The sequence below is a fragment of the Cyprinus carpio genome, chromosome A10 (genome assembly GCF_018340385.1).
Source record: "Cyprinus carpio isolate SPL01 chromosome A10, ASM1834038v1, whole genome shotgun sequence".
Taxonomy (NCBI): Eukaryota; Metazoa; Chordata; class Actinopteri; order Cypriniformes; family Cyprinidae; genus Cyprinus; species Cyprinus carpio.
Genome location: NC_056581.1, coordinates 3181896 through 3206990, shown reverse-complemented (window position 1 = coordinate 3206990; position 25095 = coordinate 3181896). Strand labels below are relative to the sequence as shown.

At 36.2% G+C, this 25095-nt stretch overlaps 1 protein-coding gene across 1 annotated transcript in view; it reads right to left on the bottom strand.

Moving 5' to 3' along the window:
* The window catches only part of LOC109097863 (A disintegrin and metalloproteinase with thrombospondin motifs 6-like), a 91385-nt gene that overhangs the window by 24043 nt on the left and 42247 nt on the right, over positions 1-25095 (bottom strand). The window contains exons 12-18 of the mRNA XM_042764747.1: positions 22198-22199; positions 20839-20944; positions 17420-17565; positions 11787-11850; positions 9516-9618; positions 7725-7858; positions 2910-3033 (exon numbers count right to left, since the gene is read on the bottom strand). Of these exons, the coding sequence (XP_042620681.1) occupies positions 2910-3033; positions 7725-7858; positions 9516-9618; positions 11787-11850; positions 17420-17565; positions 20839-20944; positions 22198-22199 (679 nt within the window). The remainder of the gene's footprint in view (positions 1-2909; positions 3034-7724; positions 7859-9515; positions 9619-11786; positions 11851-17419; positions 17566-20838; positions 20945-22197; positions 22200-25095) is intronic.

The window sequence follows — 25095 nt, the reverse complement described above, 5'->3', positions numbered from 1 at the left end:
ATAGAAGCATGTTCAAAGAAAACCTAACTAACTTAGCAACAGCAAACTCATTACAAGAGAAGAACACCGTACCCTTCACTCCCCCTTAAAGTTTCAGATGATTTAGCAGCTATACCTTAAAAGGAGAAAACAGTCTCTTACTACAGAGAATACTTTCGGATGCGGCCTGTCAACGTGTGCAATATTACAAGTTTTCTTGATTCTCTCATTGGATGATGCAATTAATACTCATATATTGTGTTACCACTTCTATTTTGACAACTTGTTTCTTGACCCAAAAAAAAAGCTTTATCATTGGTTGTCTGATGAAAAAACCCACAACATTTCCATGAAAAATGTCGAGCTTGGCCAAAGCACCCCGTTGGCTCCCTGACAGAAGCCTCTGCCAAAAAGACAATGCGTTCCTCCACTCGCTTGTGCTGTGCTTTCTTCAAGTGGGATTTCTCTAGTGGAAAGCGATTAAAAACTTGTCGCGTTTGGCAAGTGTGTGGTGCGCTCTCTGGAATGGAATTCTAAAGGGAGAGATGGGTCGTTGTGCTCCTCTTCTTTCATAGAGCTCAGCAGTGACTTAAGGATTTTTCCACTTTGTATTTTATGTTTTTGAACAGCTTCAGAAATGTCAAATATTCAAAGCAATATGGACAATGACTGTATGGACAACTGCTCTTGATATAACTCAAAGCCCAGTGGTGACAGGACATCTTAAAGGGGTCATATGATGCTGCTAAAAAGAACATTATTTTTTGTATTTGGTGTAATGAAATGTGTTTATGCGGTTTAAGGTTAAAAAACACATTATTTTCAACATACTGTACATTATTGTTTCTCCTCTATGCCCCGCCTTTCTGAAACGTGTCCATTTTCACAAAGCTTATCGCTCTTAAAAAAGCGAGGTGTGCTATGATTGGCCAGCTATCCAGCGTGTTGTGATTGGCCGAATGCCTCAAGCGTGTGACGGAAATGTTATGCCTTTTAACATATTGTGATGCCTTGTCCAGCCTGGAGCGACGAGACATAAACATAAAACCCATTATAAACGTGATATAAACATGATTTCTATTCGTGTCTTCGTTTGGAAGGCAAAAACAAAGTAGTTTCGCTTTCTCAACGAAATAGCGTCACACACTGCGGCCTTGAGTGAGAAGAGGCTGGAGGCCTAGAGTGAGCCGCGGCCGGCTTGAAGAGCAGAGGCGGACGGCTTGGATGTGGATTCTACGAAGGAGCGTACCATGTGCGTCCGGCAACCACATGTGACGACCCCGGGCTGGACTCCGCTTCATCCACGGTGAAAGCACATTCTGCGATCCACAGTGCAAAGTTGATGTATTTCCTCGGATCAGGCAACAACAATACTACAACGAGGATAAAAGGTACGCCTTCTTTCTTTGCGTGAACATCTGGGCGGCATTATGCAAATCTTCCCACATACTGACGTAGATATGTGGGGGCGTGTTTGAACGAGACATTCAGGGGCCATGGACGAGTCTCAACATTTATAAAGAATATCTCTTTGGATTTGAGACTTTAGTCTTTGCAACTTTACAGATCTTCTTTATTCACCAAGAGCTTGTAACACTCCAAAGAGAAAGGAAAATTTGAAATCGCATCATATGACCCCTTTAAGACCCAGATACACTTAAAACAAAGTTCTTTTTTATCCTTCACTTACGGGTAAAAAGAAGTTTGCTATATACGTAAGCAGCGGTTTACGGTTAGTGAACATCCTGATGTCAAAATATTTTAATATGTGCCGCTAGAGTTGGGGAAAGTTACTTTTAAAAGTAATGCATTACAATATTGCGTTACTCCATAAACTGCATTACTTAGTTACTCTTTATGGAAAGTATTGCATTACTTTTGTCACATGGGTTGGGCCTGCTTATTTGTTTTTAAATAACTTTTTAATAAACCCAAAAGTTATATTTTTGGCAGCTGTAAAGGCCAGGAGGGACAGGAGAGGCATCAGTGATTTGCACTACTTATTTGAAAAAAGTATCTCAGATATTTTATTGTAAATTTAAAGGTAATGCATTACTTTACTAGCTACTTAAGAAAAAGTAATCTGATTTCACAACTTGCTTTACTTGTTATGCATTGCCCCTGACACTGTGTGCTACACACTTTGTTTTCAATTACAAAATACACATACAACAAAAAATACAGCAGTGAGAAAACAGCAGTTAAGAAAGCATCTGATGATAGTGATGTGGATGTTTGCACTAAGTCATGTAACATTTATTTATATAGCACTTTATACAGATTGTATTAAAGTAGGGTGACCATATGTCCTTTTCCCCCCCAGACATGCTCTGGACGGGATTTGTAAATTGACTATAATGTCCAGATGTTGGTTTTGTTTTCATAGTTGTTGAAGTAATGACAGAAAAGCAGTCTGACCAATCATGTCATGCAAGAAGATAGGATCTATGGAGAATGGTCATAGCAATGCAAATGCACGTACATATAATAGAAATCCTGAAAAGATTTCCATGTCAAGGTGGATTAAACCTACCTATTGCGTAATCGCCGTGGACCAATGGTAGTTCAAACTTGTTTACCAGCTGGAGTGAACTTTTCCGGAAAGTTTGCTTTGGCAAGCTGTTTCAAAGTCCTGATTTTGCCTGATTTTGCTCGATTGATGTCACACCAGTTTATTTTTCGATTTGGCCTGAAGTATATGGGGGCCATTAGTAACTCTCCAGTTCATGGTTCAATGCGGCCTGTGATCATACCTTCCAATATTGGTGTAACACCAACCGCCTGCTTACTCAATAACTCAATAGAACTACTGTAGTAGGTTGTCCAACACATTCTCATTGCATTGCATAATAGTTCATACGAGATGGTGAAATACTAAGATATTGAATATGTGTTATTTACGATGAGTGTATAATCAGTGGCCTCCTGACCTCCTTTGGGCAGCGAATTGTTGAACAGCCCTTCGGTGACCTCACACGTACTGCCGTCCCCACCGCACACACGGCATCTGTCCTCCTTGGCATCCGAGCCCAGGATGTTATCACAGCCAACATGCTGGAAAGACACACAGGCAGGGTGTTTCATTGCAGGGGAACACGGTTGAGGCGTTCTCAGACCTCGACTATCTGATTAAAAAAAAAACATGTCATTCACACAGCTGTACTGTGTCAGAATATGACATGAAAACATGAATGGTTCTGGTTTTGCTTCAGGACCATGATTTTACACTGGACATCAACACAGTTAGCAAAATTATTTACAGCATTGTACAAAATTAAATAAAAATGTCCTTTAAATCAAACATTGAAATTCAACAGGCTGATTATGAAAACTGACATTTTTTGTAAGTGCATAAACAATAGCAGGAGCATGAGTAACAGTATTTATATTTCTAGTGTTTTGTTTCTAAATAATTGAATTCTGTTGGTTTTATGCTCTCGGCAGCCAATAATTCACCACACAAAACACATTGTGGTCAGCACAAACCATGTTTTTTCATGTTGTGTCAAATTTTCTTTCATTTTGCGTTGCTTTGTTCATGAGGGCATGTCACGCAACCTGTCCATGCTGGCATTTGTCTAACTTCACTGGCTTCTACCAAATTACAGGTGAATTTGTGCCAAAATACCATTGAGTCTGACTGGACACACAACCTTTCATGTACAAAAATGGCAATATGCGCTAAATACATAATTTATTTAGACAATACAGAATTGTAATATCAGCCATTTATCAGTTTTCATAGCCTATATATATTTTTTTTCTCAAAGTTGCAAATACAAGGAAATACTTTTTCTGTCTTTCTACTTCATGTTTAATTCAATGTGTTCAATGTCTTTTACTAGCAATTTCTGAGAAAAAACTGACTCAAAGTACGGTAATTCCTACATCATTTTTTCCTTCCATTTTTATGCATGATTATTTGATTAGCTGCATTTTATTAACTGAATTCAACATTGTTTTACCCCTGCTCAGAAAAGACAGGTGACCCATTTTTTGGTTTTGACTGACCAGCTGCGAATCACTGGACTAGACATAAGATTGATTGTTGTTTTATTTTGTTTCAGATATTCCCTCTGCAACCACTGTGCATGCCTTTACTTACATTATTATCAAACTGAGGGTCTCATCCAAAATGCAATGAGAGGTTGTTGGGTGCAGCACAGATTGATTCCTTTGAGTTTAAAAGAACATTGTGTGCATTTCATCGCTCCAGATCAGATCAAAGAGCAAACTGTTGGGATCAATTAAAATAGTATCTTAAACCATATAAATCAAGGATGTGGACAACAATGTGTGAGACTAACGAATACCAAACTGCAGACAAAATCTCAGAGTTCAAACAAGTTCAAAATCCTTTTTAACCCTAAAATAAACAAAGCGTTGTACTATTATGTCAATTTGGTTTGTTATACAAATAATATTGTTAGTGAATTAAATATCACTCTTGAGCGGCACACCCACCTTTCTAACTAACTTGGGAAAACACAATTCGATTCCAATCTGTACTGTCCTGATAAGAGGTGAACCCCCCTCAACACCAGCCTTTATTTAGGCTTCATTGTTCTGTGTTAGTGATTGGGTATGTTCTGTAGACTGTCCGTCTGAGACCAATAGTGTCTGATAAACAAAGATAATGCAACATTTTAGACCACAAGGGCCACATAAAAATAGAAATCGATAAAATATACTAGAAACAAGCCACTCTGCACATTTCTAAAAAATTGTGGCTGCATTCTATAATGTATCTTAGATTAGGATTTGTGCATCCCGTAATTTTGAAATATATAATATATAAGCTGTGCAGTATGGATATTATACTCAGAATACTACATTTGAAGAATTTATGGATTTGGCAGAAGCTTGTATACAAAATGACTAGTATTTATTTGATCAATACTTGCATTCACTGGAAATTATTTGATTGAACTGTCAAGAGTACCTTTTAAAAGAACAAGATTGGATTAAAAATGCAAAACAATCATTTATATGTCTGAGATAAGTCAATGCCAGTGTTCAAAAAAATAGTCATGTGACATTACAGATATCACCATATAGGTAATTAATCACAGTACACAAACACAACTGTTTTATAGTACAAGTTACCTTAAAATTCATGTTTAATTATTCAAATTATGCATTATTTAATTAAATATGCACTATTTAACATACATTTCCAGAACAGAAAGCTAAACATCAGATAAAGCCAGGTTCAAAATTCAGTTTTATTCTGTTGTCATATTAGAGTTTAAGTTTTACAAAGGGATTCTGGATCCTTGGACAGCCAGAAAAAGGTAAATTGTGACCACATTTTTAGGCATAAAATGTTATAAATCAAGCAAACAAAATATGAACAAACCCCTCTGTAAAACCCCCTTAGAATGAAGATAGGGATAACTGTAAAGTTTGGTGTTTGTAAGTGCTGCTGAAGTGGAAATTTATGGCTCTAAAAAAAAAAATGCAAGAAAGTTTTGTGAATAATTTTATCACTCAAATAAACTGTAATAAAATTAATGCTTAAATATATATTTTGGATTATTCTTTCCACTATTCTGAAAAGGTTACAGAAGCAAAATAACCCAAAATCTAAAATAGACCTGTGCATGAAAAAACAATGGTTTTGTCTGTATTGTCTTACTCAACCTTAGGGTGTTGCAAAAGACAGCCTGGATAATATAATACTTGTGGCAGATTTTTGAATTATGCATTCTTGCATGCTTTCCCCACAATCCCTTGCACAATAGTAGAGTTTGTCTCCATTCTCTTTTGACTGTTAAAAAAATGCTGAGGAATAAAATGCCAAATTTACCACACATTTCATAGGTTTTTAGTAGGGCTGCACGATACATAGAAATTATCGACATATCGCATATGCATATCACAATGGTATGTGATATCTGAATTATTATTTTAATAACAGGCTACTTCTAAATGTTGCGAAAAGTTACTTACGTGACTTGCTTGACGTTAAAAAAAAAGACTTATTAAATGCAATAACTCACAGAAAACAACTTGTCGTGGTCTCATGCTTTCTGTCTGACACACACCTGAAGCACGCGCACAAGCAGAAGTAAATGCTGCTCCATCTGAAAGCACTGCGAGTTTGAGTCGCTATAACATGCATTTGAAAAAGCAACACGACTTTCAAACATTAGAAGCATTTATGAACCTCTTGTACAGCTCTCAATAAAAGACAACATTTAATATGTTTTTACTCCAAACTCACTTTATAACATCAGTCTAGTGTTTGAAATAAAAATCCTTCAGTGAGATGATGTGGCTTCTTACGCAGAATAAGACATGCAACATATTATTTCATAGTATTCTATGTAGTGATAAAAGCTATGTCGATTAGCATCGCATTATAAATATGCTTTATAATAATGAAAAGTATAATAAGAAGAACTCATAAGCCATATATTGTTGTAGTTGTATGTTTATTATTGACGTTGAATAAATAAAAGCAGTTCAATGGTTAAGGCTAGATGCAAAAACTACTGGGCATGCGCACATCAATATAGTGTAATTTTTCTCACACTGTACAACGATAAGTACTATTTTTGCATTATTGTAAGAGGTAGATTTAGGGCTGGGGTAGGTGTAGACATTAATAAAAAAACAATCTAAAAGGTAGAAAATTCAATTTATTGGTGGCTTCCGGTTTTCGCTGTATCCCTTCTAGCCACAACCCAGTTCAATCTTCTGTTTATTCAGCTGCAGCGACAGAGATTTCTTGCATTTTCTTTCTTCTGTGGGGCAGATTTGGAGTTTAAGTGCAAGAGCACCCTCTGGTGTTCGGATAGAGCAGTATTTACTACTGATCACCGAACCCTACTTCACTGACAAGCTGCACATGTAAAAAAAATCGCAGCCTTTGACAAATCGCGATTGCAGTTTAATTTCGATGGATCGTGTAGCCCTAGTCTTAAGGGAACATGAACAGTTTGGAAAGAAATAGGATTTGGAGCAATAGGATCCCAGCAGCCTAATATAGTAAACCTGCAGCTGTCTGTCAAACAACAAAAGAAAAAGAGAAAATCAACTGTTCTTGACTGACCAACCTTTGTAGCTTTATTATGAATCAGTGTAGGGTATATTAATTCATGTGAAGACATGCAGTGTTTTAGTTTTAAGCAGTGTTTTGATTACTGAGTTTCTGTATTGTTTCTTACTTGAATGCTACTGTTAAATAAATCTAATGTAAGCCTGCCTGAATGTTAAAGCACTGTTTATTTCTTTCGTATCTCTGTTGTTTTTAGATTTGTTGCTTTTTATGTAAGGCTAAAACGCTGCTGGTTACTTTCAGAAGTTGTAGTGATGCTTTCTTTTCTAAGAAAGAATGTGAAACATATCATTGATTATATAATTTTTTAAATATGTTAAATATAATTTAAATGGATTTCACACACTTAAAGCAATATCGTATCGCATATCAAATATCGCATTATTTAAAACAGTATCGCATATCGCATTTTTCTTCAATATCGCACAGCCCTAGTTTTTAGGTAATCATATGCAAGAACTTTAGCTAGATGCTAAAGCTAACTTGCCAAACAGTATATAACAAAGGTGTGTAGGATATCAAAACTGCTGTACCTCACTCGTGTCTTTAGTGAGCTCAATGCATTTGGAAATTGGGATGCAGCCAAAGCACAATAAAATGGCATGCTACTTACTACAGTAAATTCTCAGTAAAAAATTACTTTCTTCAGGCACTGCAAGTGAGATTTGGGCTGTAGACTCACTTTGCACTCTCCATTGATGCATATGTCCAGCGAGTCGGCCTGGCAGCGCGTGCCGTCGATGACAGCGGGCGAGCGTTCGGTGTAGAAGTTGTAGCCCTCAGCCAGACAGTTCAACGCACATGGCTTCACTCCACCTGAGAAACACAGCAAGTTTATCGTCAAACAGCTGATGTCACTCTCTCGAACACCAGTGGGAACTTTTATCAGGTTATTGATGGGTCCCAAGGTCCTCAAGAACTCCTTCGCGGCCCTGCATTGTCAAAGAGGCGGCCACGATTTATGTCATACGATAAAACGAAAATCCATACGGAATAACAGAGTCAATCTCTCGCCTCACCAGTGCATTGATAAGTGATTCGCAGACTGCTTTTCTTGCAACTGTCTCAAGCCAGGGCTCTCAGGCAGGGCCCACAGTTTTCTTTTATGCCTTTGTTGATATTAACAATCCAGTCAAAGCACTTGAGCACAAGAGAGGCATTACTCATAGTGGAATCTGAACGTTTTGCCTGACATCATTACTGCAAAGACACGGGGAGAGATTAACAGAGCTGCCAACAAAAATCATGGAGACATCCACAAAGGTTATTGCAGACTTTACAAGCGAAGTTCACCTCCAAAATAAGTTTTAAGAGCCAAACAATTGGTAATGATAATGCTTATTACAGGGCAGCGAGATAAGGAGATGATTGAGTCGACTGTGAACTTCCTGTCAGAATGTTTTGGAAATGCCTCTCGATCTCTTGCAGTTTTTCTTTGTTTTTTGGGTTCGGGCCATTTCGTTGTAAACAAGAATTGCACCCTTCCCTCTGGATTGTTTCGTTAAAGCAGTCTGAAAATGCATTAGAGAAAGATACAGTGAAACCACAAAGAGGTCAAAGGCTGGGCAGTGGTGGTAGGGTTTGATTTTACCTGTTATTAATTTAATTAAATTATATGCCAATAAAGTAAAAAGAAAAAAAAAAAAAAAAAAAAAATCTGAGTTCCCAAAATGAAGATCAAAATGCTCCCAAATAATCTTAAAATGTTACATAAGGCAAACGAAAGCACTCAATGGATCATTTAAATAGTAGTGTGTGTCTCTGTGTGTGTGTGTGTGTGTGTGTGTGTGTATAAATAATATATTTTATTAAATAATAATTAAAAAGTAAATATTCAAATAATTTACCATGCTGTCATATATACATTTATTATTATATATATATAATGTATATTAATTATTATTTAAAACAAAATGTTTTACTAAAAATTAGTTAATAAATTTAAGAGATTGTTTACACAAACCTGTATGAATTACTTTTTTCTGCGGAACACAAATGAAGATATTTTTAGCTGCTTTTTTCCATAAAAATGAAAGTCAATGGGGTCTAAAACAACAGAGAAAAAAAAAAACTTTTCCCCCCATCAAAATATTTACTTTTCTGTTCCACAGAAAAAAATCATACAGGTTTGGAATGACATAACAGTGAGTAAATGATCGGAGAAATGTCATTTTTGGGTAGACCACTGCATTACATTGACAGGCCTAATTGTCACATTTAATTCGTAGATTTAAGCTCTCTGAGAAACCTGTGTACATACAGTCAAACACACAGACTAGCAATAGATGGTGTTCTAGCTGGAATCTAAAGAATTTTCAGCCCATCAAAGAGACTTTCACAGTATTGGTGTTAGCAGGGTACACAAAGCAAGCCAGTATGTACACTGTCACTAAAGACCAGACTTTGGGAAGGCTGTGGGAGAGAGCAGCTCCCTCTGTAGCCCATCGCTCTGGGTGTTGTGCTGGGAACCTACCTCCAGTGTACGGCTTCCAGTTGTAGTACTTCCCACGGAAAGACATGTTATCAAAATCAGCACACTGCTTCTCCCTAAAGTCACGTGATCCTGCTGGACAAGCCTGCAATCAAACAATCAAATAACTGGCGATGAATGAATAATTGAAAAAGCATTCAGATGATACTCTCATTTTTACAAAATGATCTTATAGAGCAGGGATAGGCAACATCGGTCCTGGAGTGCCGCTGCCCTACAAAATTTAGCTCCAACCCAAATCAAACCCATTTTGGGTTCCCAGAAGAAAATGCGAGTGAACAGTTCTTTAAAAAAAGCACCATGTTTTAATACTCTAAGTGTAGATGTATTGATGGTTTTTTTTTTTTTTTGGTTTTTTTTGAGGTGGGCAGTGTTATTTGGGCACTAGAGCCAGACATATTACATTTAAATTTGGCTAAAAAGTTCTGCTGGTTTAATTTCACCACATGATCTTTTCTCCATTGGCTGATTTAACACTCTGGCAAACTCCAGCCATAGTTGCACAAGGTTCATTTTAAGAAATGGCTATTTTTGTACCACAATCCCACACAGGTCGATGCTGTGCAGAGCTCTGGTTGACCGGTGCACCTTTACTCCATTCTTAATTTCTTCTTGTCTTCATCTGAGTTTTAATGGACAATATTTTCTTGCCAGTTTCAGAGTGTTGTTGTTTGTGCTTTGTGATAACAGAAATCAACTGTATACATTTCTTAAATTTTATTAAATAAAAATGTAATAACATTTAAATTATATATTTTTTAAATATTTATTTTATTAAATAAAATATACAATACAAATATAAAAGTCTTTCTTTCATTTTTTAAGGTAAAAGCTGTAAAAATTTGTAAAAATGTAAACCAACTGTATACTTTTTTTTATTAAATAAAAATGTAATACAATTTAAATTATAAAAATGTAAAATAATTATTTTATTAAATAAAATATTAAATCAAAATATAAATTTCTTTCTTTCATTTTTTTAAGGTTAAATCTGTAAAAACTTATAAAAATATTATAATATTAAGATAATAATATTAAAATATTATTAAATATATATATATAAATATATATTTATATTTTATTCAAAGAAGTATAAAAAAAACTTGCTAGGGAATGGGTAATAAAAATAATAAATAATAATAAAAACATATTTCTGACTGAATTTACTCATTTGTGTATACAAACAATCATTTTTCACTGTCTTTTGGCCTCTTGTTATAATAATAATAAAAAATCACTTCTCTGAAAAATATATGTTAAAATTAAAGTGTATTGTGTAATGACCTCTCAGTGTTATTTAAACATTATTGCCCTAAATCCAATTAAACTTTAATATGCGACTCGACTTGGCCTCTTTCCATCTCAGCATTGTTATTAACCCTAGTCACCATGTAAACGGGCAGATCTTAGAGTCAGCAGTGAGCGAAGGGGTGCAGATTAGCTCATTGTTTTGAGAAGTAGAACAAATGATAGCAGACCTTTGCTTGGTACTGAACAATGGCCGTGGCTGGAACCAGAGCCACAGGGGGCCATATCCTCAATGACTTGTTTGAGTAAATGAATTACTCCGGGATATTGGTTTATTTGAACTCAGAGGGAGTGTCAGCCATGTTACAAAAGTTAACAGCTTAAGTTGTGGATTAATGCTTAATGTTGACGCGAACCGTTTCAAACGATTCAGTTCGATTTGGTGAACTGGTTCAAGAAGATCCGGTTACATCGAGTGATTCGTTTGCGAACCGGATATCACTAAACTGCAGTGTTGTGAACGCGCTCATAACAGACCCGGGAGAGAAGTCAATGCTGAATAAAGTCGTAGTTTTTGATATTTTTGGACCAAAATGTATTTTCGATGCTTCAAAAAATTCTAACGGACCCTCTGATGTCACATGGACTACTTTGAAGATGTTTTTATTACCTTTCTGGACGTGGACAGTATACCGTACATACATTCTCAATGGAGGAACAGAAAGCTCTTGGACTAAATCTAAAATATCTTATACTGTGTTCCGAAGATGAACGGAGGTCTCACGGGTTTGGAACGACATGAGGGTGAGTCATTAATGACATAATTTTCATTTTTGGGTGAACTAACCCTTTAAGGCAAATATCACAAATATACTGATTAAAGTAATACCTGACAGAGCAACGATGAGACTATTGCTTCAGATTTAATTACATTTGTGCCATTTGTTTCCAATTGTCTCAAAATGATTCTGCTGACAGACAAAGAAAAACTGAGTAATAACTCACATCAGTGTTACACGATCTGTAGCGTTTCCTCTCTCCGAGACAGTACTTCCCTCCACCTGTTGGTCTGAAAGAGAAAGAATAAAAGAGACTCATAAGGTATCATGAGGGGAATCTAAGTAAAAAACACATCCACACACCATTCCAGTCAACACCGGTCAGCATCTGTACTGCATTTGCTTTAGCAGAGAAGGGTAAATGGTCCAGTAACCTCAATCTCAACATGCCCATCACTCACACGCAAACACATACTTCCAGGTCTTCTGCAGAAGTTTAGTGTCCAAAATATCAGATCAGGTCATCGGATCACACAATCATAGCCATTTTTCAGACTTTGCTCTTTTGTGCTAATCTCAGATCAGTTTAAATGTAAGGTGTAATTTTTTCAACATTAAAATTTCAACATTTATGTGCCATTTCTCACAAATTTTCTTGCAATTCTAAATTTATATCTCACAATTCAGTCTTTTTTTCTAGCAGTTCAGACTTTTTAACAGACTTTTTTTTTTCAGAATTTCTTGCAATTCTGAAATCACCCTTTAGCAGGGCATTGATTAGTTTGTGTGAAAAAAATAAATAAAAAAGGCTGGTGTCACTAGACATTTTTTTGGGAAACCTGTTTGTAAACAACATTCAATAATTGGTCCTAAATCCCACCCACTACACAAAGCGACACTAGTTGGCACAATAATAGCATAATTAAATTGGACTATTATTTATAATATGACAATTATAACTAATTGCCATATAGAATTTTGCACTGCCTGACTCTCAGCTGATCCAAGTCTACCTATAGGAATACAACGCCTATCACAGCATTCCTATATAAGGTCTATTCAGTATTATTCAGCAGATTTATCACATGCTCAGGAGCAAGTTAACCTCCTCCATCCCCAGCTCCTCCTTTCATCACTGTCAGGACTTGGCTTTCTGATATTCCCCATTTCCTGAATCAGACCTTTTAACTTGAATAATGTTGTTACAATAAAATATCATTTAAAACATTAATGATATCTGCATTTGGTTCTGTTCTGTTTACCCTAAGGGTGGTTACTGCTGCTCTCCCTGCTCATTCATGGGCAGGGAGTTTTTACCCAGAACAGAACCAGCGCCAATCCAAACTGTATGCTAAGTGACAATCGTTTTGACGATAGTAGTCCTGACAGAAATACATCTTTGTGTTGGGACCCATTATTGTGAATTCATCTGGGTATTATAATGGAGTACAATGTCTGTAAGTGTCCCCTTTGGCGTCAGTTTTACCTTGTCACAAAACTCAAAACATATGTTGTTCTTATCAACTTTTAAAATGACAACCATTAGCTCTGCCAAGTCGGCCATTTTGGATTTAATGTGGATTTTGATATCTTGTACAGTGTTGCCATGATAAGAGTATAAATTAATGGCAAAAAAGGCAAACTGGAAGAGTCTCGTATCTTCTAAGTGCACTGTCTGATGTAGATAAAATTGGGGTTGTACGCTTGTTCATGCCAGCTGATCACATGAATGAGGCAATTGTGGTTCATGGTCATAGCGCCACCAGTTGGTAGCAGGAAGTGTGGCACTCAAAACAGACTTTTAAGTAGTCCTACTATATTTACCCACTTAAATGCATGTTGCCACAGTTTTTTTAGTGCCTTTCATCTACACTTACAGCTATATTTATACATGCAATTCCACTCTATGCCAGTAGAAGCACAAAAGAGCATCTCTGCTACCAAGAATCTATTAAAAGGGTATTTCCAGCCAAAATTCACTGATATATAATGTTAAAACTAATGTGTAATTCATTTCAGCCTTATATCGAGTTCCATTGTTCGAGAGCAAGACGCCCCTCAGGCCAGTGATTTCCAATTCTATAAACAGTAATCCCCATAATTAATAACGGGGCCCCTAATAAGCCCCTCGAGTATTTACGTGTTCTATCAAGGTTGACTTCAGTCCCATAAATGGACATTCAGAAAACTCCTCAAGCCACAGGCACATATGAAAAGCAGTTTCCACTTGTGTTTGTTTGACAGAGAGCTCAAGACATTTGTTCTATCTCCAGTGTCTGTTCTGGTTGTTATGACCAGCAGGGCAGTATGCACTTTTTCTCATTGTCTTATAAATACTTGATGTATGTATCCAGGTCTCTCTCAGTGAATGGCTAAGCTGTTTGGCCATTTTTTCCCAGGTTATTTTGACCCAGGAGGGCAGTGTAATGAGGTTTGTCAAGGCTTAGGTGATTCTGGCCATCTTCCTTCGCCTCCCCCTGTGCCGTCTGGCACTGAGAGCGGCTGGTTGTACTGTTTTCTCAGGGACCGCTCTTAATGAATGCTTTCCAGGGCAGCTTGGCTTGAAGTGCTTGGGTTTCCTTTCTCTTGGGTAGCCAGGTTTTAAGGGCCAATCATCTTACACAGGTGTTACATATTACACCGGCCACACTCCAGCCACTGTCTGCAGCGAGAGCGTGAGGATAGACATTTCCACAACCACGGGGAATGAAACCTAAATTCCATCTACATCCAAAGCTACTTTGAGCTCCTGCGACTACCTATGAAATCTTTGGTGAAACTGGCAAGAAATTAATTATTGTGTGTGTATTAATGTGTGTGTATGTATGTCGTGGAAAAGTTCATTTATTTCAGTAATTCAACTGAAATTGTGAAACTCGTGTATAAAATAAATTCAGTGCACTCAGACTAAAGTAGTATAAGTCTTTGGTTCTTTTAATTGTGATGATTTCGGCTCACATTTAACAAAAACCCACCAATTCATCTCAACAAATTAGAATATGGTGACATGCCAATCAGCTAATCAACTCAAAACATCTGCAAAGGTTTCCTGAGCCTTCAAAATGGTCTCTCAGTTTGGTTCACTAGGCTACACAATCATGGAGAAGACTGCTGACCTGACAGTTGTCCAGAAGACAATCACTGACACCCTTCACAAGGAGGGTATGCCACAAACATCCATTGCCAAAGAAGCTGGCTGTTCACAGAGTGCTGTATCCAAGCATGTTAACAGAAAGTTGAGTTGAAGGGAAAAGTGTGGAAGAAAATGATGCACAACCAACCGAGAGAACCGTAGCCTTATGAGGATTGTCAAGCAAAATTGATTCAAGAATTTGAGTGAACTTCACAAGGAATGGACTGAGGCTGGGGTCGAGACATCAAGAGCCACCACACACAGTCGTGTCAAGGAATTTGGCTACAGTTGTCGTATTCCCTTTTGTTAAGCCACTCCTGAACCACAGACAACGTCAGAGGTGTCTCACCTGGGCTAAGGAGAAGAAGAACTGGACTGTTGGTCCAAAGTCCTCTTTTCAGATGAGAGCAAGTTTTGTATTTCATTTGGAAATCAAGGTCCTAGAGTCTGGAGGAAGGGTGAAGAAGCTCATTGCCCAAGTGGCTTGAAGTCCAGTGTTAAGTTTCCACAGTCTGTGATGATTTGGGGTGCAATGTCATCTGCTGGTGTTGGTGCATTGTGTTTTTTGAAAACCAAAGTCACTGCACCCATTTACCAATAAATTTTGGGGCACTTCATGCTTCCTTCTGCTGACCAGTTTTTTGAAGATGCTGATTTCATTTTCCAGCAGGATTTGGTACCTGCCCACACTGCCAAAAGCACCAAAAGTTGGTTAAATGACCATGGTGTTGGTGTGCTTGACTGGCCAGCAAACTCACCAGACCTGAACCCCAGAGAGAATCTATGGGGTATTGTCACGAGGAAAATGAAAACGAGAGACAAAAAAATGCAGATGAGCTGAAGGCCACTGTCAAAGAAACCTGGGCTTCCATACCACCTCAGCAGTGCCACAAACTGATCACCTCCATGCCACGCTGAATTAAGGCAGTAATAAAAGCAAAAGGAGCCCCTACCAAGTATTGAGTGCATGTACAGTAAATGAACATACTTTCCAGAAGGCCAACAATTCACTAAAAATGTTTTTTTTTTTTTTTTTTTTTTTTTTTTTTTTTTATTGGTCTTATAAAGTATTCTAATTTGTTGAGATAGTGAATTGGTGGGTTTTTGTTAAATGTGAGCCAAAATCATCACAATTAAATGAACCAAAGACTTAAACTACTTCAGTCTGTGTGCATTGAATTTATTTAATACACAAGTTTAACAATTTGAGTTGAATTACTGAAATAAATAAACTTTTCCACAACATTCTAATTTATTGAGATGCACCTGTATATATCATTTTGGACAATCAAATATCTATTTTTTTGGCATGACAAACTTGAGTTTGGGTTCTTTAAAAAAAGGATAGTTCCCAAAAATGAAAATTCTGTCATCAGTTACCCTGTACTTGTTCTGTATGAGTTTCTTTCTTCTGTTGTACACAAAAGAAGATATTCTGAAGGATGTTGGTTACCAAACAGTTGCTGGTAGCCATCAACTTCCACAGTACAGAAAAAATACAATAGAAATCAATGGTTTTGGAAAATTTATACAGAAATTGGAAATTAATACAGCTTTGAATCAACATGACAATGAGTAGTTGATGATTTTTGGGTGAAATATTGCTTTAAAAACATTTTTAATACAGTGCCTGGGATTGCTATGCCTTTTGAGGAAGGGTTTTCTCATCAGCTCAACATTTAATATTTTACTTAATATATATATATATATATATATATATATATATATATATATATATATATATATATATATATATATATATATATATATATAAATATATATATATATATATATATATTTATTAATACAGTGGCTGTGATTGCTACGCCTTTTCTGCAGTTAAAATACAGTCAAATTACAATTGGGATTACGATTTTTTAAATGTTTTTAAAGAAGTCTCTCATGCTCACCAAGGCTGCATGTATTTGTTCAAAAATACAGTAAAAACAGAAATGTTATTACAATTTGAATTAATTAATATAGAATTTAAAATATAATTTATTCCTGCAACAGCAAAGCTGAATTTTGAGCACTCATTACTCCTTCAGAAATCATTAAAACACGTTGATTTGGTGCTTAATTTGATCAATTATTGTTGATGCTCAATTATTATTAACGGTTCTTATAAATTTCATTTTGAAATATATTCAAAATATATTCAAACATAAATCAGTTCTTTTAAACTGAAATAATATTTCACATTATAAATTCCACGTTTTTTAATATAAAATATAAAGCTTTGCTAAACATAAGAGACTTCTTTCAGAAACAGTAAAAATCACAATTATTTCAAACTTTGACAGGTAGTGTCAAACTGTCCAACTGCAACAGTTGGGTCGATGCATACTAATCTGCATGTGAACCCTAATGATGCAGACAAGGTTAACTGTCGAATGTTAATATTGTAGTTATAAAGGAAACAACTCGCACAGAATTCACTTTCAAAGCAAGCAGGTTTCTGTTGGCCAGCACAGCAAACTTACATGACTAACGTGAAGCCATTGCTAAATTGGGAAAAATTTATTTGGGAAATATTTCTGAAGACCAGTAAATTTAACCACACCTTAATAGTGTGTCCCAGAAAATGTTGTATAATCAATCCAGTTTTGATTTGTGCACATATTTATGCAGAAATGTTAGACAGAAAGGAGACTAGTGTGAGCTGTAGTGAGATGGACTAAATAGGGACCCGTTCAGTTTTGTTCTGGCTTACTTTGCCTACTTACGCTGGGCTGTCACAGTGTCGCATGGATGAGGAGACGCCGCCGCCGCAGGTACGACTGCACTCGCCCCATGAGGTCCAAGGTCCCCAGCTTCCATCCACGCTCTGTGGCCACGTCCCAAACGCCACACATTCACCCTGATAACACCACTAATACACAGATATAGAAAAATTATATTTTAAAGGAAAAGTTCTTAGAAAATCATCTTTTCTGCTGTTGAATTTAATTTGCATTTCTATATTCAAACTGGTACATCATTATTGATGATACGAAACATTGTGGACTCTTTTCACATTTCCAGGGTTCTCAGAAGCAGTTGGTGAAACCTCTATAGTAGTGAATAGAAAACAAATATAACAAATATAATTTCTGTGTTCCCATTTGTCCCATTTCTTTTTCATTTTTCCAAAAGAGGAAGAAGAAAATATAGAGATTGATTACACTGGTGAGAAGAATGTCAAATGTGCCGTCACTCCCTCAGCCATTGTATTAAAAATAATCATTCAGCAGCGTTTACTAGTTTTCTATCATTTAATGCCAAACTAATAAAACACAAAGTAGAGTTTTATAAATGGACACATATAAAATAGAAAATATATAGAAAATATTGTTAGATTTATAATGTTAATAACTGTGCAAATTAATCACAATAATTTAATTCAATAATTGTGAAAATGAATAAGTTTGGGAATAAATCAATTAATTTATTCAAAAATACATTAAAAAGAGATACAATTGTACAATTGTCTTCACGTGTCAAGGTTATTAAGTTTCTTAAAATATCAGATAATTTGACCTTTTTATGAAAAGACAATGTTAGATCAATGTTGTAAAGTCACGTGGTGCTGTTCTACAAAACGGCAATGACATTTATGAATTTATAATTCATGATATTTGTAAAATAATAAGATAAAATACTTTATTACTTTATTTTTTGTAAATAAAAACACTGATATGCATTCAGTGTACTATTATAATGTATAATGTAAGATGCTTTCGGTATCACTGTACTTGAAGCCTTTACGTAAAATGCATTATTCATCAAACAATTCATAAAAGTATGTTGCGATGCACTATATCTTTTTAGAAATGATAAATAATAATGTTTTTATAAACAAAATGGATTAGAATATTTGCAGATCTATTGTTACACATGAAATTGGTTGCTCATCGTGTGTTTCAAAGCATTATACTTTCTAAAGGTAAGTTTTAATGTTTTATAACTGTGGTTACAACTACTTATAAGATCATTTAATGCATTATGAGGTGCATTACAAGACACAGTTAATGCATTATACACAGGATTCAAGTAAAGTGTTCCTGAACCTTCCCTTGCTCATTATTACAGTTATGATTTCTGAAACTTATTATAATCGGTATGTCCTCCAAAGTAAAGTGCAGCTAAATCTTGTAGACAGCGTCTTCACCTACTGTTCCTAATCTGAATCCACTCCAGAATAAAAATAGACTCAAGGCTTTGTAATGCTTCAGGACCACATGGGGTCTTCTCTCATAATCCATCCAGCCCAGGGGACACGAGGACAGGGATTGGAGACGCTGGAAACTGTTGTCACTGTGCAACTGTGTCAGTAGGTTAAGTTCTTTCTTACTCTCTCTCTTATCTCTCTGTCTGGAAGGATCTGGATGGTTTGTTCTTGTTCTCAGACTCTGTTTCTTTTTCTCATCCACAGACAGAGAACTTGGCAAGGGAAAGGCTGTGTCCTCAGCTACCAGCGTCTGAAATCAGGGTAGTGTGCTAAGACACTAGCAGGCGGGTCCAAAATAACCTCTTAAAGAATGTCTTATCTAACAGACGCTCTGCTGTAAAGCCTAGTAAGTGGCCTGTGTCAGCATCATTTTAAGGTAGTCTATCATATGCATGCTTTGAAGGCTGTTTAAAAAGTAGGCAGCATAATAATGTTGCTGCCTAACATACTGTACTTTATATTTATAATAATAAAATAATAATGCATTGTGACATACTCGGTGAAAACTTGAAAACTTATTTTTCTTTTTAGGATTTAAATAAGTAAAATAAGTTTTTAAAAAAAATAATTATATATTATATAGTTTATAATTAAAGAAATGTGAGATTGCTTTAGAAAAAACTTTTAAAAAGTTTACGCTTTTTGAAAACTATTGCTGAATAATTTGTTGATATATTACACTGGTCGACGAATATAGATTTTTCAATGGACAATGCCATTGCTGATAACTAATAAATAGTGTACAATAAATAAAATAATTCATATTTAATATTTGGTTCATTTTAATTTATTTCAGAGTTTCAACAGATTATGAATTTTTAAAATATACAAAATAAAATATTAAAATTGTTATTTGCATTTCAAATTTCATTACTCTTAATTTAATTAAAAAAAAAAAAAATTTTATGAAAGTATTTAAAATTCATTTAAATTTTTCAATACATAAATTGTTGAATATCACATAAGACTGTCAGCAGATTATGGAACTGTTATAAGAAGCAACAAATATTTTCATTAATTTGCTCAGTGGAAATTAATGAATTAATGTTGCCTAATACAGATGCAACCAAAATTGGTTGGTTTATTGGCTAGTATATCACTAAAAGTATATTGTATATCTCTACTACTATAACTGTTCATATAAAACACTAATAAATCAGTGGATTTATTAAGAGGGTAAATAGAGTCAATTTTGATTTCATGTTGTCACTTTTACATTTAAACAAAGAGTGCAAGAAAGTGTTCAGTGACAGATTAGGAATGAACTCTGCCTTGAAATAGGCGGCTTTCTGGCATTGTGCTTCCTGAAGTGTTCAACAGTCATTTTTAATGATGTGACAAATTCACAATCAGCACCGCTGGTGGAAAGCACATTGAGTAGCATGTGTGGTCACCCCGTTTCTTTCCATTTCTCATCTTTCTGGAGCTGGCAGGGCCTCCACTCCATTACACGCTGGGTGAGAAATGGCTGACATTCGTATTCCTTTGATGCGGACCCAGCCAGGGCAGACATAAGTACGCCACCCGCTAAAAAAAAACAGCGGCTCAACCTGGGGCTCGCTGCTTGTCCAAGACAACGCACAAGAGATTGGCAGTAAATAGATCCAGTGAGTGAATGGTAACAAAGACCGACAGCTCTTGGTCCTCTTCCATTCTTTCTCTTGAGCCACCCTACGAATGAGGACAATAGCCACTCTAATCTTTGTTAAAACTGTCTCTCTAACCTGGACAGGCCGAAATGTGAACTGATGACCCAAGCGCTGTGTGCATGAGTGAACACTGGGAATAGGTTTTCTTATTCCCATATCTGGTACGATGAGAGCAGGGCCAAACTCCACACCTGCAGCCATTCCCTTCTTTAATCTGTCAGGAGTCCGTTTCCCACTACATGCCATTTAATTGCATAAAGCTTTCTGTCATGGCACAAGGACTTACCCCCTTTTCAATGGTGCTGGTCTGGCACAGGGTCCCTTCTGCGGCGGGGATACTGTTGGTGACACAGCGGTTACTTTTGCTTAGGCACCAGAGCTCTCTACACACCCTAGGAAAGAAGGCAAAAGCAAGTTGGTCAGAAATATCAGTTCTCAAGAGGGACCAGAAACATGGACACAAGACCAGCATAGTGTGGCCATGTTACTTGATCTATAATGCACGCTGGATGCTGCCGTGTGGATCTGTTGGATTAACATAATATAAATTCACCCATTTCTCCCGAAACACATGAATGTAAGTGGCCAGTGAACTGGGAGAAGAACAGAGTAAACTTTATATTTACTTACACAATGTGTATTTGATATGAATAAGACATATCATCAAATTTAAATTGAAAGGATTATTATTGCCGCTTTCCATAGAAATCAGTGTGTATTTGAACTATAAATGTATTTTTTGCTAGTAATTAATAGATATGTCTATTTAAATGTCTGAAACCTAAACTTTGCAGGTAAAAAAACTGAACAGTTGTGATATACAGTATGAAAAGCACTGAGCGCCATCCAAAGTGCGGCGCGTCAAAGGATTCAAATCTTTCATGTTTCGGGGGTGGAGAGGGGACAAATTGAACCAAGGGGGGCACAAATCAGATCTGTTGGCACAAATCAAATTTTTCTGAAAGAAAGATTGTACATTTTAAGGCAAGCCACTTGTTTTTTCACACACTGGTCAACCAATTTTGGGCTGTTTGGTTTTCATAGCAATGATTAGTGAAAAGAAAAAAATATTTCATGCAGTTTATCTATTTGCGTCTGTAGATTTCAGTTACAATACATACCTTTAAAGGTGGCTTTCTCAAAATGATTCTAAAAATCTCCACTTAAGCAGTGCTTACATGTACACCAAACTTTATTGTTTTATTCATGTCTATATATTCTGTAGGTTTTACAGAGAGGTTTGCTCATGTATATTATATTATTATTATTATTCATTAATTATTACTTTTTTGATTGTTGACAGTGTTTTCAGATTTTTGAAGTGATAAAAAGACCTGGCTTTTGGAGCATATTGAACATTTCAGAAAACTTGGGGAAGTATGGTGATATATGTATGGTGATTTTTTTCAAATCAGAATTTTGAAAAATGCTATTTTTAAAAAAAAAATTGCTAAACGTTATCTTAAAAATGCTAGTGCATACCTAAAACTTAAAGAAAATTTTAGTAAAAGCCTCAACTCAAAATTTGATTTCACCAGTGTTTTAACTCAACCAACAAGGCTGTATTAGTGATTTTTTTAGAACTTTATTTTAATGTCCAATTCATGCTATTAACAAACTATTAACTACAACGTTTGCCTCAAACTCCTAATTTGCTGCTCATTAATAGTTAGTAAGGTAGTTGTTGAGTTGAGGTATTGCGTATAAGGGATGTAGAATATGGTCATGTAGAATAAATGCTTTATAAGTACTAATAAACAGCCAATATGTTACTAATAGGTATGCTAATAAGCAACTAGTAAATAGTGAGAACTGGTCCCTATACTAAAGTGTTACCACAAAATGCTTGTTAACCAGCATCACCAGCTAAAATGATCTGGAACTCTTCCTGAAGACTTTGTCCCATCTGGAAATGGGACAATTTTTTTATACTATGTATCAGTACAGAATTTGAAATTGTCAGGTTGAATATGTTAGAACAGCCTTATAAAAAGGTGACAAAAGCACCAAAGAACTAACTTCCACGTGCTCTGAAGTTTAAGCATAAGAAGATATAAAGCTTTCTGTACATTACAAGTGTAGCTTTGTAGAACCTTGCATCAGGTTTCCCATTAAAGTCCATCAGGTCCCTTTAGAGCCTGAACTTTACAGGATTTACAGGACAGAGAAATGCCCCCATGAAAAAGACTAATGACAGGGAGCACCGCCGCTGACCCCAGGTCAGTAAATAAGACTTAGCTGCCCAGCCCATCCAGATTAAATAAAGCGGCAAACTGCCACTCTCAGGTTGCAAAAGCTCCAGCTCTGCGGCTGGTTTTAATAAGGTTTCCTGCTGGCCCATTCATGATGGCCATGCTGAGAAGGTCAGAGAGGTAGGCTTGACCAGCAAGACCCCAGCACTGGCGGCTTTAAGCTGGAAGTGCAGTCTAGCAATAAAAAATTAAATTAAAAATGGGCTGAATTCACTAAGACCAAAGTAATTACTGCTATCAAACAGTTTTTACATTTTCAAACTTATGGAGCACTAAGGGGCTGGAATAATAATAATAATAATAATCTATCTGATGTCGCCAACTACAGGGCACTGAAAGTACAATATCTCGTGTGTTTTGCACTTACTCAGCTAAACTTGTCAACAAGGCTACTTTACATGAATGTGAGTTCCTTATTAAGTGGTTGTGAATCACAGGTGCTTTATATACGAGATGAGGACATGAATGCAGCCAGCAATGAGGCCGACACCAGCATATCCAATGCAAGAAGGCTTTGACTTTTTAATTTTGCTTAACATTATTTTAATTTATCCATTATAATGAAGAGACCTTTTGAAGGATATTTATTTATTTATTATTTTATAATATTATTATTATTTATTTTAGTTAGTAGTTCAAGTCTTCAAGTGAGTCTTAAGACATCATATGCAAAACATGGACGAACTCAGCCCAGAAGTTATCACAAGTTCACTCATACAGATAACTACACAAAGAACAATACCTAAATATCACAAAAGTCCAGCCTCAAAATGACCCCGACACTGAAATCATTACCATACTAGGTGCTCTCAACTGCCACTAAATATTTTCTTTTTATGATGTTCTCATGTTCCATGGTGATAATCTCCCCATACACATGGCTAATTAATTGGTGGTTTAATAAACAGCAGGATAAAGTCTAATGCCTCCCATATCCTCCCTAGTCACTAGATCTAAACACCACTGATCTGAAGCAAAATAGATTTAGAAATAGATTTCCACTGCCTTTGTCCTAAAGACCCCTTTTAATTTTCTTGAAGAATGGGGTAAATTCCACCCCACAGGGTTCAGCATGTGTATGACAGCATTCAAGGAAGAATCGAAGGCAAAAGGCGGTTGTGCTCCTTATTAGGTCTTTGATATTAATATATTTTTAGGTTTTAAATTTTTCGTCCACCCCCTGGGTGTGTGTTTATCTCTCAGTAACACTTTATCCAAACCAAATTCAAACCTCTGGTCCAATGGTGTGGTTATAATTCTCTAAAGGCATGCATTAAACAGATGGTTGGCAGAAAAGAATAAGAGTGTCAGAATCCACTAACACTACACGCTGTATTAAACTTGAGCCAAGGGAATGCAAGATTTTTTTTCTTTACATGACCGTCTTCCATGCTGATCTACACCACAGTTATGATCTTAAGAGAGAAATTACAGGGTTCTCTTTTTGGCATGCGTTCATCCACTGTCGGCTATATCTCTCAATGAAACAAAAGAACTCTGTAATCTCGGGTAACTTAATTCTTTTCTGGTGTAGAAAGCAAAGCCACATATTTGTTCTAAGCAGAGCACCCTCTCTTATTGATCATTAATTTTCCTGGCTTCATTCAAGCCTTTTTTCAAGCCCTGTGTCAGTTTATTTGTTTAAGTTTGTTATTCTTTGGGTAAAATCATTATCATTTCCAAAAGTCTGAGGATTCGGCAGGAAAAAGAACAAACCTCAAGTATGGGCTTTCTCTGAAAGATATGTGGCCTGACTTCAAACGGTGCTTGGCGGAGCTCGTTTCAGGTGCTGATAAAACAAAGATCTTTAATTACGACAACATTTATGGCATCATGTGACCTACTACAAGAGTGTATCGACTTGGCAGCCTCACTTCTAGCCCTCAAAGGAAGTGAAAATAATCTCAGCTGATTGCTATAACCTGTGTTTCTCAAAGTGTCCAAAAATTCTCCACAATCGGGGCAAGTGTTACAAAAACTTAAACTCGATATATTCTTTACAAGTCCAAATGAGACACCACAGCAATCACTCACAGCACCATTTTTTTTTCTTTCCTCACTGCTCTGTACATCAGAGCTGTACAAGCTCTTCTTGTAATGTTGCCTGCTGAACAAATCATGTCCTTTGGCAAGTCTCCTCTGGGTCAGTGGTAAAAATAACTGCTTGACCTCCGGCATCATGTCTCCTCGGAGTTCTTTAAGTAGCCGTCTTGCTCTCTATGTCCAAACCGCCTTCTGAATCAAAATCAGCTTTTGGATTTTAGTACATATACAGCAGGTTCTGACGTCAC